Consider the following 15662-nt stretch of genomic DNA (forward strand, 5'->3'; position numbering starts at 1 on the left):
CTGGGTTTCTCAAATGATATGGCATATCAATTCCATACCTCACTAGCCAATGAAAATGCATCAGGCCCTTCTTTACTAACCATGGCATTACACATGCTTTAACTGATTTGACTGAAAGGAAGCCTAGAAACATACGCTGTAACAGAAGACTGAAAACCGGAAAGCATCATGTGTCTTATTTCTCTCCTCCTTGCTCACCTTCCATTGCTAAATACCACTATCACACTCAATCTGTTTTTCCAAAATCTTTTCCGGGTTTCAGACTCTACCAAAGAAGAAAATTTCCAAAACATGTATCTTATACTGAAAATTAAATCTTAAAACAATACATCTGTCATCCATTCTGGTATTGAATTTCCTACATCTCAAATACTGACAAATGTTTTAATAGCTATAATCCACAGGTATCTTTGAAAAAATGAAGTTCCAAACAACCATTCGTTATGAAATGCCTTAATAAAAACGTAGAGTGAGGCACAGTTTATACTCTGTAATACTGTTTATCTTTGCCAGACTATTTCCGCAACAGGTGAAGAACAGTCTTGTCCAGTATATTTTCGTCTTGCTTTGAAATACAATTCAGATTTACCTGTACCTTGAAACACTATTAAATGTGGAAATTTTCACTAGAATAAATGAATTTTATTCCCCTTAACAAAATGACTTCCAGTTAACAACAATGTAAGTATGAGGTACTTTGTAAAGTATCTGTACACGGAAAAAAAATTAATCATGAATAATTTTAAATAGCTTAACTTCAACCTTTAAATTTCAAAGCAAGTTCAACAAATTTTAGATGAGGAATCCAGACGTACTGCAAGTTCTCCTTTATCATGAAATAGTTATTCTTGAAGAAAGTTTCCTTGGATTTTTTTTTTATATATGGCAATGAAATATTAGAACTCCAATTCTTATTAACTTCTGGATTAGGATGGAAATGACAGAACTAAAGTAATTTAGAAAATATCTGTAGCTTTAAGTTCAAGCTATTCAGACAAAAACTGGGCAGGGTGTTCTTTTGTATGGTAGCTCTGTTTTATCAGACAATTTTTAGTGTGCTCCTGAATTACTAACTCACCTATTTACACAAACCCCATCAAAAAACTTCTGAGAAGATTATCAGAAGCACATGCTCCAAGTAATACTCTGGGTCAGAAGAAGAAGAAAAATACAAATGGACAGAAACTAGAAAGGATGGCACAAAAAAAGAAACTAAAATTGTCTCCTTATGAACAATAAAGGTAAAGAACTTTTCTCCTGTGGATTGTAACTTTAGAATTTTATATAGAAACAATCAACAACCTACCTGTGGTGTTCCCTCAGCAGTTCGCTTGTTTGCCGAAGTATCTGTTGGTGGCCTGCTTGTCTGGTTTTCTGAGGGGTCAAGAAATTGTTCATTTGCAGTATCTAATCAGTACTAAATACTGCTACCCACTATACAAATTTGGAGGCAATATTCAAAATCGTTTGATACTAAACCCAGTATATGGCTCATTTTACAGCTCCAATTTTCAATTTTAAGTATTCAAGCTTACTGCCATTTTTCAGATGGAACAGAAAATACAGAAAAGCAAAATGGCACTTTCCAGCCTAAAAGCTGTGTATGTTCCCTTCCTTGGAAGTCTGACAGTGTATCCAAAATATTTTGTGAACAATTCCCTTGCCTACTGAGGACAAAGCATAACTGCAAGCTCTCTTCCCTCTGTATGTAAACTGACAAGATACTAAACTGAAAAATACCACAATTATTCAACATTTTTTGTACAAAAAATCTGATTGAACAAAGGATGGTTAAACAGACAGCAAAATACATAACTGAGACAATTTGTGCAGGGAGACTGAGTATCTTCATTAGCTCAGTCAAACGTACATCTAAACTAACAATTTAAACAGAAGTTGCTTGAATATGTTATATAAACATTTAAATCCAAATTCTCTGTTCTCATTCCTTTTCATTTTAACCAGAGCTTATCAGCAACAGTGCTAGCTCAAGGCAGTGTTTCAATTCTGGTGAAAAAACTACTAGGGTATACACTAAGGCTATTTGAACTGCATAAAACGAGACATGGTTTTTTGACACACAGGCCCTTTGGTCACTGTTCCTCATCTGTCAAAATCCTTTTTATGTTGTGTTAAATCATTGTATTAGCTCTAGAGCTAAAACTCAATACAAGGCCTATAACTGTCCAGCTCTGTGGAAGACATGTTTTAACACAGATAATTCAGAGATGGGAAAATTAAATAAAACTAGTTCTGATGTCAAGCTCTACTTCACTTAATTTTAACATTCTATTGTGCAAATGAGAAACTTGCTATAATTCCAACTCACAAATCTTGAGGACCTCTTAGAAAAAAAAAAAAATTGCAGCATGTAAGATCAGAAGAGCAGAGAATCACCACTGCATGGCCAAAGATGGAGACAAAGTATTTTAAAATAGTTAATCTATATACTGTTATTTGAACAGTATATATGAACATAATTTGAACATTGTGTTCACACACTTTAAATTAAATAAATGTAATATTTTGGGGCTAGGTTAGTATTCAGTTGTGTTTTTCTCCCCCAATTTTTGTTCACTTTTAAGTGTTGTGAAAATTATACTTTCCTTTCAGTATGTCTGCTTAGATTATTTTGAGAGACTGTATTAAAAACAAGTATCAAGTCGTTAATGGTAGGAGTTTCTGACTTCATGCTAGAAATTATATAAACAAAGTTCTAAATAAAACAAAGCTTACAGAGCCACACTGCTGACTCCTCCTAAGGAGAGATTGTTTTAAAAAATGGCTGGAAACACATTTATGACAGATATGATTTTGATCTTGACAATTTCAACAGAAAGGCAACCCAGAAGCAGTATCTCAGTAAAATACACTAATAAACAAATTTCCACCAGAGTGCAGTTTGGCATTTCCCTTTTTGTCTTCCCAGTGTCAACACTCAAACATAACTTACCAACTCTGGGTGCTGTAACGGCAGGAGGTTCAGCAGGAGCTGTACTACTAAATGCAGAGAGGGGAATCTTCATCTGTAGGGGAGCTCGACTGCTGGTAGCATTATGAAGTCCAGAAGTACCCACTGTGGGCAAAGTCCTTGGGGCCTGGGCAACAGGATGTGCAGTAGAAACAGCCTGTACTGCCAACGTTGTGCCTATTGACCCAGCACTGGCTGGAGAGTTCCTTTGAATACTAGGACTGGGCACAGACGGGCTGTTATTTGGTTTAGTTGGGTTAGTTGATGCCAAAGACACTGTAGTTTTGGTAAGGCCACCAACTGTAGAAGAGCTTTGTACAGATATAAACTCAACGTTGCCTGACTGCTGGTTAGTGACCAAAGTTCCTGTGTGGCCTTGCAGGAGCTGAGGCTGGGATGACACTGCCACAGGTACATGCAAGATTACAGGCAAAGACTGCAACGAGACAGACACTGACTGAGTGCTGCCACTGGGCACTTGGTTAGTGCCTACAATGGTAGCTGTGTTGGCTGTGGGAAGAACTGTTGTTGTCAAATTGCTGGTGGAGGTCACTGGAGCCTGAGGCTTAGGATGTCCACTGACAAGTGTTGGAGGAGCAGCAAGACTGGAAGCTGGCACTACACAAAGAAAAGGAAAACCAAAAAACAACAAAACCAACAAAATTTAAGTATCTGAACCAAGTGGGAAATTTCGCTCCAACACAGCAAATGGAAATGACTTATGATTAGTGTGGTGAGTCACCGTAACAGGTTGTCTGGAGAAGTTCTGAATGCCCTATCATTGTAAGTGTTCAAGTCAAGCTGGGCAGGACTTTGAGCAACCTGCTCTAAAAAAAGATGTCCTGGGCCATGGCAGAAGGGTTGGACTAGATGATCTTTAAAGGTTACTTCCAACCCAAACCATTCTATGAAAAATGTGGTATATTATTAACTTCTTTTTTGCCAAAAAATGCTATAGATATTCTTTTTCTGTTGTACATTCTGATACTCAATGGTCTAGCTAAAGACACAATCAATGCTGTGCTTCTGTTTGAAAGTACTATATATAATGGCAAAAAAATAGGATCTACGAAGAATTTTGACACAAACAGGCTTAAAGAAAGCTCAAAAAATGAACTGTTGAAAACACATGAAATATAGCATTTTAAACACTCATGTTAGTTATGACTAACTAACTGTATAGGAAAGACTTTGTATCCAGAAAGTTCTCCTGAAACCAAGAACGTGTCAGAGAAGATACTCACTTTTGTGCAACAAAATTTCAGGATTAAATCTAAAGATCAGGAGCACAATACAATACAGAAAGTCAGTATATACCTACTATGAGATTATGCTGTGGAAAAGATTCAGTATTCAATATTAGGTAAACTATTTTTCAAACCAAGGATTACAATGAATGTAATCAATGGTGGATTTGATTCTACATTCCCTGTAAAATTTTAATTAGAAACTAAATTTAACTTGATTCCCTTAAGAAATAGGGCTTATGACTTCCTTTAGTTCCCCATTCAACTTCTGCAGCCATTAGGCAGAGGGTAAGATCAGCATCCTATGATCAAGTACAAAATACTGGCCCATGAACCACGCGTTTCACTTCTCAACAGTTGAGAGACTGCAAGTTTTGCTGCCACACCCAGACTGCTGTTTGCTGAAGCATGTAATTTACCCACATGTTCTGGTTTGCCAAATCAACACATTTTTCCCCTTACTCGGTAAGCAGACTACATGAATGTAAACTGGGAATGTGGTAGGGAGCTTAAAATAATTTTTGATATCAGAAAATAACAAGTCATAAACCCCAGTTTTGCAGTGTTCAGTTAGTTATTTAATGGAAAGCAATAAAACTTTTGAGAAGTGTGTTTGTAGTCCATAGACAGTTTCTTACCTGCATTCACAGGGGCTTGAAAAGTTGCTGGTGTGCTCTCTCCTATATTTCTCTTTGACTCCAGCATCTGCCTCACTGTGTTGGCATTTCTATGGAACAAAGTTTCAGTTAGCATTTCTCAATAAGCCACACTGGGTATAATTATGAACAGAACAGTGTAAAACTCTTATTTTCAAGTGCTCGCGCTAGGTTTGCCTTTCACCACGATAATTTTCCCTTCATAGAATCATAGAATGGTTAGGGTTAGAAAGGACCTTAAGATCATCTAGTTCCAACCCCCCTGCCATGGGCAGGGACACCTCACCCTAGACCACGTTGCCCAAGGCTATGTCCAACCTGGCCTTGAACACTGCCAGGGATGGAGCATTTACCACTTCTTTGGGCAAACTGTTCCAGTGTCTCAGCACCCTCACAGTAAAGAACTTCTTCCTTGTATCTAACCTGAACTTCCCCTGTTCCAGTTTAAACCCATCACCCCTTGTCCTGTCACTACAGTCCCTGATGAAGAGTCCCTCTCTGGTATCCTTGTAGGCTCCCTTCAGATATTGGAAGGCTGCTACGAGGTCTCCACGCAGCTTCTCTTCTTCAGGCTGAACAGCCCCAACTTTCTCAGCCTGTCTTCATACGGGAGGTGCTCTACCCCTTATCATTCTCATGATCCTTCCTTGAAATTAAACTTCCATTTTACCCATTATATTTTAGCTGCTGAAACAACCCTCATCTCTGTTTACCTAAGAATGGATTCAAAATTGTCCATTTATGACTTCCGTGAAAGAAAATTGAATTTTACAACTGAGGAGCAATGAAGGAAAAGGAACACTAATTAAAAAAGACCAAAAAAAAACCCCAAACCCCAGCAAAAAAACAAACTGAAAATATAAGGATTATCCATTACACTAGGCATTTCAAGTGTCCCACTGTAATTGTTACATGGGCACAATGATGTGGTTTGCTTACCGATATGTCATGTTGGTTGTGTTTGCAGTGTCACTTGCTGATTTTGCTGAAGATAGAAGTGTATTTGGTGAAGCCTACAAAAAAGAAACAAAAAAACAAAGGGAGGGGGGAGCAGGGAAGAGGAGAGAGAAAGGAGGTGAGGGAGGGGAGAGAAAGCCATAACAAAACAACTATACGTCAGCTTGCAAACTTAAGCTTTCATTATATTTCCATTCATTTTTGTGTGAGAGAGAAATTTTCTGGAACCAACACCACAGGAGAACTTGACTTGTTTTAAATCCCCCTAAACCCCTTGGTCCTCTCCTACATCTTCCCTCTTTGTAAGTCTCCTCCTTCAGGTATTTATAGGATAAGAATAAAAACTTCTGCCAGAAAATTAATGGACTTCTAAGCTTCCACTTCTTCACAGTAATTAACCTAAAATATTGATTCCAGACACAGATAAATGCTATTGGTTTTATGGTGGGACAAACTGTACCCCTTCTACCCCCAAAATCAAGGTACTGCGATTCATGCTTACTTACTCTGTACTCCTCTTACTGAAGTAAATTAATAACATACAGTTTAAGGTGCTTTCACACTCTTAATGCCTAAAGAACCTTCTGTACAAATCAGAATTATATAACAGCTGCTAAAAGGCTATTCTTTCATATCACTGCTTTTAACCAAACAAGACAAACCTATTTTGTGAGGTCACAGCTTTCTGCATATAAAGTTTATTTATTTCTCAACACAAGGTTAAAGCTAAGTCAGAAACAAACAAATCTAGTTCTTACTTCCTGTCTTTTCTTCAAGTCCTCCCTGGCTGCTCCAAACCGCTTTGTCAATCTAGCAATTTTAGCCTAAATGGGAAGAAGACAAAAACAAACACACAAAACCATAAGTATCCTCCCCAAGAATCATCAAAGAAGTTCTACAAACTATAAGATATATAATTAAAACATAAAGTCAAAGGCTATATTCATATGAGGAGAAATTATTCCCCCCTTGAAACACAGTACAACTATATTACTTAAGCAGCAAAAAACCACACGTGTATCACAGTCAATATAAAGACAACTTATTGTCCTTCCTATTCACAACTGCACAAACAGAACCCATCCTGCAAAGGTTCACGTGCTATTCTGCATGAATGAAAGCAACTGAAAGCATCTGACTGTTTTAATGTCTTAGGTTTCAACCATATTTAAAAATGTACCCCATTTCATCTTTCCTATTATCTGTTCTTCCTCCACTTATCCTATTCCTCCCTCTCACTGATAATATGGTGTATCACACACCCTATTCTCAGCTTTGTTCTACTCTGTTTGATGTTAAGGTCTCAGGTTCATTATCTTCATATGCACCATTCTTACATCTTACATTTACTTCTTGTGCTTCCCTCAATATACCATTTCGTGACCATGCTTTCCATAATCTACCCTGTCTACATGGCAGTTTTGATGGCTGACTTATTCTGGAGGCAGTAGCTGTGCCACTTGTTCTGAGCAGGTACTTGTTTATGTTTTGTTTTTGTTTTGCATGGAAAGAAGAGTTAGATTCTTTTTACAAGCTCCTGAAAACACTACGTTAGCACTAGAAGATTGGAAGTTATTTTTTCTTTAAGAAGAGCAACTTTAACATACTATGATTTCAGAACTTCTTACCTAAAAGGAGCTCGTCCATTTAGAAATCTCACTTCTTCCACATTGTTACAAAGGAACATCATACGCTACAGTTATAGTCTGCCTTTAGTTACATTTTATTTCAATTTCTGCTCTTCTACAACATAGAGGTGTTTTGGAACACCTTGCATAATAAAACCATGTAAGCTCAGACTGCGAGTATGGTAACATCAACACATCCACAGCCTTATACAATGTTATTAATTTGGTACTGCAGTTAATGGCTAAAGACACTGATATACAACTATACTGAAAGCATCTTAAGTATCACTTAAAAAATGTCTGGGGTGGCGAGTGGGAAGAGTTATATAGTATGAACTGGCCTGGCAAACTCCATACTTTCTTATTTTCAACGTTAAATGGCCTTATTGTTTTAATTTGTTATGACATAAGCTTTTAATTGTCTTGTCACTTCAAAATTCTTTTATTTTTGTGATGTTCCTCACATCGCTGCTATCTACATAATTTCTATAAAGAATTTTAGAAAGCATGCTACATTCAACACTGGATATTTGTCTCCTTGCTAGAATGTAATTATTTAGTTTCTGGGGAAATAACATGGACAAGTAGCATGCGATGTTTCTTTGTTTGAACATTGTACAAAACCCAATGCTACTGTCCTCTCCTTTCTGCAACTTTTCCATTTTTAAGCAAATTTCTGGTTTTCTAGAGGCATAAGGTATTTTCATACTTAATACTTATTTGAAGAATGTCTAAATGGAACAGAAGAGTGGAAAAGCAGTTTAATAACAGCTAATGAATCAGTTTGCCAGAAAGAATATTTCCTTTGGATTTTTTTTTAATTTTTTTTTGCTTTCTTTTTTCTGAGTAAGGAAATAGAATTTTACAACTCAAAAGCAACATTAGTATTTGCTGCTTCCCCCCCACCCCTTTCTCTCTGTGGAGTCAAAATGACTTCCCTATTGACAGCTACAGGAGACTTACTACAAAATGTTGAGGAATTTAGTTTTAAATTTGTCTACAGTATACAGTCCAACACACACACACTCACCTGTAGTTCGGTAAGCACGGTTTTATGCCTCTTGTTACATTCTACTTTCTCTATTCGGGTTTTCAAGTCCGCCAGAGCCTTGTCAAACACAGCACACTGTAAAGCAGTAAATTTTTCATCTAACAGTCTCTGGATAACCTGCAAAATTATTACATAAAGAAAAAAGAAAAATAACAATGCAGTCCCAGAATTTGGAAGATCATCAATAAAAATATTTTGAATTCTTAACAAGTACCCTGCTACAAACAGAACAATGACAACAGTTGTGCCCTGCAAATCAAATAAATCCGTAGTCACTAGTAAGCATATGCTTGCACAGCTAAGAAACATTTCTACACACATTTTGGCAAATACAACTGGTCCTTCTTTGCCATCAGTTCAAGAAATTAATTTAATTGCAGTATGATGTGTATAAAACCTTATACATATAAAAAGAACCTTGACAACAGAAGATATTTCATAAACTGCTGTGTTTACACAAATTAATTTTTCCTATTACTCTTCTGTTCTTGAGAGGGACACTGGCACTCAAAGAACAGAAACTAAAGCCATTCAGCAAAACCTTATTTCTGTGATGCATCTTCCCTAGCAGAAATGCTGTGTTGGTTTTTTATCAGAAGCTAAAAACGGAAAGAGAGACTGATTTCCATAAAATTTACTTGATACACTTATTATTTTTTTTCTCCCTCCCATACCTACTGCAGTGCAAAAAAAATCCTTAGGGAACAAAACAAACATGGTTCAGTTTTCTGCATCCTACATCAATGAAGTTACAACATGCATTGGCTAACTAATGGAAGAAGGGCACAAAGTTTTTCCTGCAAGACCACAGGTTTCTTTACATGCTAATGGTGCAAACAGGCAATTAACTACTCTATAAAAATCTGCAAGACACAATGCTGACTGCACTCTTGTTTGGAAACAGACTATTTTTAAATCTAGGTACACAACAAAGTGCAGCACATAGAAATCTTTACCACACTGAAATCTCTCTTTTTCTAAGATGAGGTTTAAGAGCTTAAATATTTCACACATTTCAAATGTAATTCTTGCAGTTTTCAAATCATATTTAGTCTCTTAAAAGTAGGGCTATATAGGACTTCATATGTATTAAGACATCTTTGTTACTTGAATTATGTCGAATTTTCAACTACAAAAAAGTGCTGGGGGGGAGGGAGCGGGGAGCAGATTGTGTTTGCCATCTCTACACCTCCATTCTACCTTTTGTAATTTTTGGTCAACATCCTGTCTGGCTGTAATTTTTACTTGGAGTTCTGCTTCATAATCTTCTCTCATATATCGACGACGTTTAGAATGAACGCTATCCATGTCCTCAGATTTGGAACGCTTTCTCCTTGACACTTCACCTGGAACGATTGGATACAACTACTTGTGAGGAACCTTTAAAAAAACAGGTATCTGCAGAATGCTGTGATTATTAAGAAGCTTATTTGTCCCCAGTTCAAGCTTTTTCATCCAAAACTTGTAAGAACACTTTTAGAAAACCAAGACGTTTGACAGCATCAAAGCATTACAGCTGTGCCTTTGGTCTTTGTACACTGCCTCCCTGTTAGTGAGTTCCACTTTGTGACTCACCACCAAACTACTGCTCCAAATGCAAAATGGCTCTAATACCACCATTCCCTTCTTCAGAACTTGCCTCCAGTTCTTCCTACTCCTATCAGGACCATTCTATAATGAAACACAGCTTCTGAGAAGCAAAACAAAACCCTCTTCTGCAAAAGGAATCCTCTCCTCAGGATTCCAGCCAAGTAAAACTACATTTCATCCTGTCTCTGTCAGAAATAAACTTTTTCCCCACCTGCCATAAAGGTTTAACCTGTATCTCCAACCCCTGACTGAAAATAACATTCAACCCTTTTTCTTACTTCTTGGGTAAGCAGGAAAGTAAAAATCTAACAAAAGAACGGGCTCAAATCAGAGGTATATTATAAAAGTAATTTTCATCACAGCAATGAAGCACAAAAGAGATCTCCTTCACTCCTCCACCTCCGGACACTGTACTAAGCCTATGGAAATTATCAGGAAAGGAAGTTATAGAGCATACTGTGGGTACCTGACTGCTATCAAAACACCACAGGCCATAGCCTGCAACCCCACCATTCCAAACCTGAGGATGATAAAGACAGAATTAGTAGTACATCAGTGAAGATTCACTGGAGACTGAAAGAGCATAACAAATAGTTACTTTCTACTGCCATATTTACTTTTTTTTAAACTTGTATTACATATACTCTGAGTCATATTTCTAACTTTACAAATTTTTTTAGTCTAGATATTTGATGGTTAAATTTTGTTAGTTTCAGTCTGATCTGATTTTTTTAATATTTTTTTTAGTTGCACTAGAACTGCGTTAATGTACTGAAAATGATTAAAAAAATCTGTGTGTCAACCTATGTTATTTTTCAAAGTTTGTGAAAGCATAGGTCCTCAAAGTTTAGCTAAGTTTTGTAGTGCCACAGGGCTCTTCATAAACATTTGCAGAATGCTGAGTATTTGCAAGCACTATAAATGTCTAAGGTATGAGGTTTTAATTATTTTTTTTTCATTTTTTCCCCTTCATTTTCCACTGTTTCCTGTCATTCTGGAAAAAAAAGAGCTACATCTACATCTTTCTTCCATCCATCAGAAAAACTTGTAGAAATAGAATTAAAAACAAAAACTGAATAGTTAGAACACTATTCCCAGACTACTGAAGACAAGTTTATTAGGCTCTTCCATACCACTCTTTCCTATTCCCAGCCAGTCTCTCCAGAAAAAGTCTAAACTCTGAATGGTACAAGTAATTTGTAACATGCAAGAGCTACTTACATAGTTAAGAGAACATGTTTAATATTCAGGTAACTTGTTCTGAAGAAGATGCTCTATCTGATCTTACTGCAGTTAAGATTCTCTTTGGAGAGCTTTGGGGTGTTTGCTACTAGAGGAAAGGATATCTAAAGGAGGCTGTGACTTCTAGGAAATCCCAGCAAATTCTAACGAGCTGCATCATCTTTTCTAGGTCAAAGGGTGCTTCGTGCTTGTGTCCCAGCTGATTCCTTACGGAGGCTCAAACACCCTTTCAACAGGTTTGAGACACGCACCTATATTACCGCTGAGCTTCGAGTGCAGCTCCCAGTGAGCAGCTAACATAGGACTTTGTACAGCAGGGTGCACAGAAGGAGGATGGTCCCTGCATTCGCTAACGGTGGTCATGTGCCACACAGCGTGGTCTCCAGCAGCCACTGGAACAACTCTCAAGGTAATGTCAGAGCCTCCACCTAGACTGAGCTATTCTGGGGGAAGATCAGGCTTTGCAAGTCTTGGACTGCAGGGATTATCTAAGGCCTCCCAGTCTGGCTGAAGTTATGGCAGAGGAAGATGAGCTTCTTGTCTACAGAAGTTGCAAAGTAGTGAGAAACCTGCGTTGCCAAGTTAAAGGAGCTATGGGAGGCAGTGAGGGGATGGCACAGCATCAGAAATCGTGAGATTGACTGGATATACTCCAAGATCTTGCAGCCTCAAGAACTGCAAGCCCTAGCTGTAGCAAAGAAAGTAGTCAGAGTCTGAGCTTATCTACATGGGAAATGGAGACTCCCATAATGACAAAGGCTGGAAACACCAAGACAGCAGCTCACGCTCTGCCTGTGGATGCAAAGGACAATGATGGATTTGGTTCAATGCCCTTGTAGCAGATACGGGACTGGGAGCTGTGCCCAGTGAAATGACTGAACTGGCTAAGCCTGAGCCATGCAGTGGCACCGCATATTAGCAGCGACTCCCTCTCTGCAGGGGTTGGAGACCCCCATCTGTGAGGGACAGGTGACCTGTTAGAAAGATAAAGGCATTGTGTGGGTGGAAATGGCATTAGGAAAGCCAAAGCTCACTTTAAGCTGAGTCTGGTAAGGGACATGAAGGGCAACAAGAGGGTTTCTACCAGTACACCAGCAGCAAAAGAAAAACCAGGGAAAATATGTCCCCCCTGCTGGACGAGGCAGGGGAGCAAGTGACAAAGGATGCAGATAAAGCCCAGGTGCTCAACAACTACTTTGCCTCAGACTTCAGTGATGTTTGCCTTCAGCAATGCCAGCTCCCTCAGACCAGTGGGACTGGCTGGAGCAAAGGCAGACAACAAACTGGATGTACGCAAGTCCACCCAAGCCAGAGGGATGAACTCACAAGTGCCAAGGGAGCTGCCTGAGGTGACTGCAAAGCCATTCTCAACCTCTGAAAGGTTGTGACAATAGCAGAAGTTTCCTGAGGACAGAAGTGACATTTACTTTCTTCTAATCTTCAAGAAGGGCAAGAAGAACCCAGGGAACTACAGGGTGGTCAGCCTCACCTCAATCCCTAGGAACGTGATGGAGCAAGTAATTCTAGAAACTATCTCTAAACACATTAAGGTAATGGTGATGGGGAATAGTCAGAAAGGATTTACCAAGGGGAAATCATGCTTCATCAGCCTGATAGCCTTTTATGATGAGACAACTGGCTTGGTGGATGAAGGGACAGCAGTGGATGCTGCTTGTCTTGTCTTTAGTAATGCTTCTGGCACCCAAAACATCTGAGACAAACTCACAATGTATGGCCTAGATAAATGGACTGGCTCAACTGCAGCTATGATTGGTGGCACAAAGTCCAGTTGGAGCTCATCGCTAGTAATGTACACCAGCAGATGATACTAGTACCAATACCAACATCTTCATAAATGACCTAGATAATGGGATAGAAGGCATCCTCAGCAATTTGCGGACGATACAAAACTGGAAGGAGTGGTTGCTATGCTAGATGGTTATGCTGCCATTCAGTGTCACCTTGACAAGCTGGAGGAATAGAGAAACAGGAACCTCATTAAGTTCAACACAAGGAAATGCAAAGTCCTACAGTTGGGAAGGAAAAACCCATGTACTAGTACAGGCTGGGAACTGACTGCCTGGAAAACTGCTTTGCAGAAAAGGCCCTTGTGGTCTCCATGCATATCAAGTTGAACATGAGCCAGCAATGTGCTCTGTTGGCAAAAAAAACCAACAAGATCCTTGGCTGAGTAAGAAAAAGCATCGTCAGCAGGCCAAGGGAGGTAATTATTCCCCTCTAAGCAGTGCTATGAGACTAAATCCTGAGTCCTGTGTGCAGTTCTGGGCTTCTAAATACAAGAAAGATGTGAGGATATTGGAGTTTAGTGTAGGGCCGCCAAGATGTTTTATGGACATGCACAGGAGGAAATGATAGCCGGCACTGTTCAACTGGAGAAGGCAGTTAGGGGAGATTTTATAATGTGTGTAAATTACCTGATGGGTGGAGAGTGAAAAAAGACAAAGCAAGACTTTTAGCGAGTACCTGTGAAAGGATGAGAGAAATGGATGCAAACTGAAATACAGGAAATCCCATTCAAACATATGAAAACATTTTTACTGTGAGAGTGGTCAAACACTGGAAGTGGAACGCTAGAAAGTTGTGAACTTAACATCTGTGGAGATACTCACAACCTATCTGGACGTGGTTCTGAGCAAACTGCTCTATTTGACCTGGTTTTGAGCAAAGAGTTTGGACTAGATAATCTCCAAAGGTCCTTCCAACCTCAATGATTCTGTGCTTCTAACATGTGCCACCAGCAAAGAATAATAGCTTTTTAACATTACGTACTTCTCTCCGTGTGTTTCTCTTCTTCTTTGTAGGCCTCTTCTTCTTTATCCTCCTTACTTTCCTTTCTCATCTCCTTTTCCACCTCTTCTACAACCAGAAGAAAAAAACCCACGTGTTACTTACGCTGACTTACAAAAGTCTCAGAGTCCTATTTTGGCTAGTGAACATATGACACACAGGGAATGAAGAGATGAAAAAAAACAGAGAATACCTTCAGAGCAAAAATTTGAACTATCACACAATGCAACAAACCATTTTTAACGCAGTAAAAGGACTCAAACTATTTCAGTTTATTTTTCGCCTAGGAAAAGGGTATAAAAAAATTCAGTAACAAAATACCAACATGCTCTATTTACAATTGACCATTTCACCAGTTAACCTTATGGTAGAACAGGCTGAGGTTCTTAGTTTCTTAACAAATCTGAATTTCTATTTGAAGTGTCTTTCCTAATACAAAGTGTCACAATTTAAGACTAGTCATTAAAAAACATACAGTTTAGGAAATTCTTAAAGAAAAAAATACCAGAAGTAACACTCCCAACTCCACACAGGCTAAAATGAAATATGCTAACACTTCATGAAAACTTTCACTATATGTTCCATGAATTTCCATTATGTGTTTCATACATGCGGTATTTGTTACCTTCTGTGCTTGCTAGATACAAATAAAATTAGCACTCTCAAGATGACATTAAAATCTATCCAGAATATAACAGGACAAGTCAGCACTGTTATGCACATCTCCAATTTCCTGTTTTCATTTTGTTATTCATGAAGATATGCTTGATGCTTGCAACACTGTATTTTATTTGTATTATCAAGAACTTTTGATTATTTTTACATTTAAACAAGTCACCTAAGAAATCAGAAAAATGAAGGAGTCAGAAAACCCTAAACTGAAATGATGAGATTTTTCATTTTGTTAATTTATGCAAGAAATAATCACAGAATCATAGAATAGTTAGGGTTAGAAAGGACCTTAAGATCATCTAGTTCCAACTCCCCTGCCAGGGGCAGGGACACCTCACACTAAACCATGTCACCCAAGACTCTGTCCAACCTGGCCTCTGCTCTCATGAGACCCCACTTGGAGTAGTGTGTACAATTCTGGGGTCCTCAACATAAGGAGGAGATGGAGCTGTTGGAGCAAGTCCAGAGGAGGCCACAAGGATGATAAGAGGGCTGGAGCACCTCCCGTATGAAGATAGGCTGAGAAATTTGGGGCTATTCAGCCTGAAGAAGAGAAGCCGGGTGGAGACCTCATAGCAGCCTTCCAGTATCTGAAGGGAGCCTACAAGGATACCAGAGAGGGGCTCTTCATCAGGGACTGCAGCAATAGGACAAGGGGTAATGGGTTTAAACTGGAACAGGGGAAGTTCAGGTTACATATAAGGAAGAAGTTCTTTACTGTGAGAGTGCTGAGGCACTGGAACAGGTTGCCAAGGAAGTAGTGAAAGCTCCATCCCTGGCAGTGTTCAAGGCCAGGCTGGACAGAGCCTTGGGCGACACAGCCTAGGGTGAGGTGTCCCT

At 38.8% G+C, this 15662-nt stretch overlaps 1 protein-coding gene across 9 annotated transcripts in view; it reads right to left on the reverse strand.

The window, feature by feature from the left end:
- ATF7IP (activating transcription factor 7 interacting protein) overlaps positions 1 to 15662 on the reverse strand; it is a 107573-nt gene that overhangs the window by 30648 nt on the left and 61263 nt on the right. For all 9 annotated transcript variants that reach the window (XR_003990697.1, XR_003990698.1, XR_003990696.1 and 6 more), the window contains 8 exons: positions 14133 to 14219; positions 9711 to 9856; positions 8490 to 8627; positions 6590 to 6655; positions 5814 to 5887; positions 4857 to 4945; positions 2954 to 3589; positions 1307 to 1374 (listed from right to left, as the gene is read on the reverse strand). Coding sequence is in view for 3 of the 9 variants with exons in the window: in XM_030480554.1 (XP_030336414.1) it covers positions 1307 to 1374; positions 2954 to 3589; positions 4857 to 4945; positions 5814 to 5887; positions 6590 to 6655; positions 8490 to 8627; positions 9711 to 9856; positions 14133 to 14219 (1304 nt within the window). In the remaining 6 variants the exon portion in view is untranslated. The remainder of the gene's footprint in view (positions 1 to 1306; positions 1375 to 2953; positions 3590 to 4856; positions 4946 to 5813; positions 5888 to 6589; positions 6656 to 8489; positions 8628 to 9710; positions 9857 to 14132; positions 14220 to 15662) is intronic.

This window comes from Strigops habroptila, chromosome 3, assembly GCF_004027225.2.
Source record: "Strigops habroptila isolate Jane chromosome 3, bStrHab1.2.pri, whole genome shotgun sequence".
Classification (NCBI taxonomy): Eukaryota; Metazoa; Chordata; class Aves; order Psittaciformes; family Psittacidae; genus Strigops; species Strigops habroptila.